The sequence below is a fragment of the Hypomesus transpacificus genome, unplaced genomic scaffold (genome assembly GCF_021917145.1).
Source record: "Hypomesus transpacificus isolate Combined female unplaced genomic scaffold, fHypTra1 scaffold_139, whole genome shotgun sequence".
NCBI classification, from domain to species: domain Eukaryota; kingdom Metazoa; phylum Chordata; class Actinopteri; order Osmeriformes; family Osmeridae; genus Hypomesus; species Hypomesus transpacificus.
Genome location: NW_025813713.1, coordinates 35,290 through 40,095, shown reverse-complemented (window position 1 = coordinate 40,095; position 4,806 = coordinate 35,290). Strand labels below are relative to the sequence as shown.

The 4,806-nt window shown below is 48.5% G+C and overlaps 1 protein-coding gene across 1 annotated transcript; it reads right to left on the bottom strand.

Moving 5' to 3' along the window:
• Positions 1-1,146: 1,146 nt before the first annotated feature.
• Positions 1,147-2,340, bottom strand: rxfp3.2b (relaxin family peptide receptor 3.2b). Its single transcript, XM_047051188.1, has one exon. The coding sequence runs from the start codon at positions 2,338-2,340 to the stop codon at positions 1,147-1,149; it is 1,194 nt and encodes a 397-aa protein (XP_046907144.1).
• Between the last annotated feature and the right edge of the window lie 2,466 nt (positions 2,341-4,806).

Here is a 4,806-nt window from a genome sequence, read left to right as displayed (position 1 = left end):
TACTCTCGGATCTGCTTCTTCACAACTCCGGGAGTTTCCATGTTCAAATTCTGGAATTTTATTAATTAGGGGGAAATGTCACATGGACAAATACCCTTTATTTCTCTTGTCTTTCATGGTCAGAAGGTTTTGCGAGTGTTATGAAATCCATTTACGATGTATTTATCACGAATAATCTTAATCTGTAAATCATGCCTCATTAGTTAAAGTCATTGACTGCAAAACCGAGTTATCCTTGTCATAGTTGAACAGTTCGGTGGGTAAAATGGACATGCAGTGAACCTCAAGTCCCATTGAGACCTGTTTTCTATAAAAATCTCACAATAAAAAAATGTAGCTGTAAAATGGTCGGTTTTAAAAAAATCCACTCTATTTGGCTCTGGACTGTACCTTTGTCACGCTCCAAAATGTAGATCTCAGACAATAGTTTAGCTGCGCGCTTCTCTGTGTACTTCCACGGAAAGTCAGGTCTCACAGTATATGGATCATAGATTGTATTTTCCATTGCAGTTTCTTTTGAAGCCTCTCTACATTTTAATTTGGTTGGGTTTAGTAAGTGCATGCATTTTGTTTCTTTTGCTGCAGAAATTCAGAACAAAAAAGTAATGACCCATCTCAGAATAGCTTTATAGAATGTACGGTTACTGTATTGGAAAAAAAGAAGACATAAACATAATTGCTGCACTAAAGGCTTCATTTGAAGAATGCAAAGGGAATTTCTAAGAGCAAGGGAGGGGGTGGAATGAGATGGGGAGAAACAGACAGAAACACTGAGAGAATAAGACAGAGACAGAGAGGGAGGGAGGGAGAAAGACAGAGGAAAACTAGAGCAGATCCCTACAGACAATTCTCATGAATCTATTGCTGGAATCAATCAAAAATCAGAGGTTGCTGTGAAAAGCATAGTGTTTCAGCTCCTGTCGGCTCTGCAGGCAGACTGTGTCCCTGGGGCCCCTAGTCCACCTCACCTGGGGGGGGGGGGGGGGGGACTCCAGGTAAGCTGGGTGAAGCACTGTTTGGCACAACTGTTTCCATTTCATTAGGCCAATCAACCCCCATGAATCAAGCACAGATACTGTCTCTGCTAGGCCAATATGAATCAAGCCCATATACTGTTTCTGCCAGGCCAGATAAATCGAGCCCCGCTCACGCATCCATCTGGACCAGGACAAGAATGGGTGGGGCCTCGGCCACCTTGCTCCTGCAAGGCAGCAGGTGAGTCAGTCTGGAGCAGGACGGCGTGGCCTTCAGCAGGATCTCCTTGAGACCGGCTCGGAACTCCCTGCGGATGAGGCAATAGAGGACGGGGTTGAGGCAGGAGTTGGTGTGCGCCAGACACACGGAGAGAGGGAAGATGTAGGCCTGCGCGTTGTAGAAGGCCACGCTGAATGGCACTAAGTCGAACTTGATCAGCACCCCCCAGAGGGTGAGGGCCTGGTTAGGAAGCCAGCACAGGAAGAATGAGAGAACCACGATGGCCACTGATTTGGTGACTTTGGAGCGGCGCTTCAGGCGGTCCTTCTCACTGTCCACCCCGCCGGTGCCCCCAGCGATCCTCCGGCTGAGGACGAAGCGCAGCAGCAGCAGGTAGCAGGTGGTGATGACTACCAGCGGGAGGAAAAAGCCCAGCAGCACCTTCTGCAGCTGGTACAGGCCCAGGAGCAGCTGAGGGTCCCAGCTGCCCGACTCTGGGAATTTGACCAGACACAGCTCCTCGTCTGACACATGCACACTGGTGGAGTAAACAGCGTGGGGGAGCGTGGCCAGGAGAGACATTGCCCACACGCCCAGGCTCACCCACTTGGCGCTGGCGTTGGCGGCTCGCCGGCTGCGCATCTTGAGAGCAGACGAGACAGAGTAGTACCTCGCCACGCTCATGGCAGTCAGGAAGAACACGCTGGCGTACATGTTCATCATGGTCACTGAGCTCACGATCTTGCACATGATACGGCCAAATGGCCAACGGAAATCCAGCGCTGTGTCCACTGCCCAGAATGGGAGCGTGAGCGTGAACTGCAGGTCGGTAATGGCCAGGCTCATGACGAAGCAGTTGATGGAAGACTGCTTTTGCCGGTGGCGGGAATGGAGCAGGTAGAGAGCGAGGGAGTTGCCCACCAGCCCCAGAGCACACACCATGCTGTAGACCAGTGCCATGGAGACCCGCGAGGCCAGGCTGGAGGTGTCTCCCTGCATCTCGAGGACAGACTCCCTGGTGAGAAGTTGCAACCAGCAGCGCAGGGAGAGACTGGAGGAGCCGTAGGAGCAGTTAGCCAGCACCTCCTCACAGGTGGATGAAGTCTGGAGGCAACCTCGGCTGGCGTTCAGCATGAAGGACTGCATCTGTAAAGTTTCCAGGGTAATCACCCTCCTCTCTTTCTCGGTTTTGCTCACTGTTATTTTGTTATCTTTATCTTCTCTCAGCTCATTCACTCTCCTAACCCTATCTGACTCACTCACTCTGTCGCGCGTTCCACAGTCGTCACAGGAATTTAGAGATGAGGGTGCGTCGTCAATAGATTTTAAACGTGGATGATAGGTTAAAATATTCCTTGCGACTAATGGTGAAACTGTTACATTTGTTGTCGAATTCAAAAGCTAAGATTAGTCAGAAAACACCAAGTTTTCCGTCCGATGCTAGACATAACCGTCACCAGCCGTATGCACACAGGTTCCACAGCCTTATCAGAGCACGGACCCGCAACACATTATTTTATACAAGTCCCGTGCGCGCGCAAAGCTGAGGCTCGCAGCGTCGCTCTACCACCGGGAGAACAGACTAATAACCCAGAAATAGCAAAGGTAAATACCGCCCGCTTGTTCCTCATAGGTAGAGAAATAATAAATTCTGACGTTCACATTAATCTTGTTTGTGGTGTGTCGGTATTGTGACTCTTAATTCCCATAGAGTCCACTCGCAAAGCAAACAGACTTTGATTGAGATAGACTTTGTTAAATTCGTTTGAGATACAAATGTCCGCATCGTTGTGCATCGGGTTAAGCTTTGAGAGTAATTTCAAAGAGGAGTTGAATTGCACCAGGTTAATTATCAAAGTCGATGAAAACCAACTCGCAACTCTCTGGGAATACAAACTAGTTTCCCTTAAAAAACCCAGGCTGACAGGAGAGGCACCCTCAGAGAGTGAAACTGAAAATCAGGCTGGCGGACGGCTCTCGTGGGGATGTGATCGATTGACAGCGCACGTTAATCCAATTTTCTATGCCTGGTACAATCACTCAGTTTCAATGGCCGGTTCTAGAACTAAAGCAATATCATATCACATTATGTTACCGGCCAGCCAGTCTTCTGTCCCTGGAGACTAGAGTGAAGGGACCAAGCAAGCAGTCAAGTTATTCACCACGTGACACTACTCCCCATACGCATCCCTCGCTCCGCTCGTGCTTTAAAACGGCGAGGAAGGAGGTCACGAAACTTTCAAGTCATTCGAAATAGCACTACTGGTCCATCGCGTGCCAAGTCCTATTTGGTGTAATTTTGAACCAGACAGATGAGAGAAAAACACACGGTAGAGTTGTGGAGTGGTTGGATGGATGAGTAACTGGATTAAGAAATGACAACTTGTACGGGTCACATGAGTGAGTGACTGTGTGCGAACGGATTATATTTATATTCAAATGTCGGAAAGAAAATGAGAGCGATGGGTGCATTCCCCTTATTCTCTAATCCTGCCAATAAATTATTCCATCCATCCACCTACTACATAAGGTTTTGACCCCAAACAACTCCTTTGTGTTTACATGCAAAATGACCATGCCTCTCCCCACACAATATCACTCTCTCTCTCACACACACACCTAGATACACAAGCAAACACCATCTATCTCACACATGCACAAACATACGTCCACTTACACACATAACCCTTGGCAGAGCCCCTGGCAGTAAAGAGTTGGTGTTTTGCTGGCTTTTGTGAGTCACATAAATAAACACATCAATGTCGAAAAAGTTATATTCTATCTAGAACATTCTAGGTATGTACACCTGAAGAAGAGTCAATACAGCACCCCCTAAAGTGGGGAAGAGGAACTCCAGGGTGAACACTGGAGAGAGGAACTGCATTTGGAGATTAAACGGAATGGTGGAAGTGCTTCTTAGATGGAGAACACCTTGACCCCCCCTCTCCCTGGACAGAGGGAGGGAGGAGGGGGGAGGATGAAGGGAGGGGGGAACGGATGAAGGATTGGAAGGAGGAGGGGAGGGGTGATGAAGGGAGGAGGGGGGGAGGATGAAGGGGGGAGGGTGGGAGGCCCTGGAGACAGTGAAAGCAGGGCCAGCGGAGGCTGATTAAAGCAACTTTTGGGCCTCTGCACTCTCTCCATGATTAAAGCCCCACAGATGAATGTATCAAAGGATTCCACTAACCTGAGTCAGTCCATCTATCAAATACGGGATCAGACGGCTGAGCGGTTGAGGACTCGGGCTAATAATCAGAAGGTTGCCGGTTTGATTCCCAGCAAGCCTTATCACGTTGTGCCCTTGACCAAGGCACTTCAGACTTGCCTCGGGATGAATGTCCCTGTACTAACTGTAAGTCGCTCTGGATAAGACCGCTTGCTAAATGACTAAATGTAAAATACATCAAAGTATTTGCAAGGTATTTAATTCAGTGCCGATGTTTCACATCAGGTTCTGTGTCATTGATTTAGTGTTAGGGTTTGGATTACTTCAGTAATGACAGTACCAGTAGAGCGCAGGTGTGTGTGTGTGTGTGAACGTGTGTAGGTATTCCCTGATGGGTGTGTGTGGTTATGAGACTGACATGATGAGTGTGTGTGTGTGCTGAATGT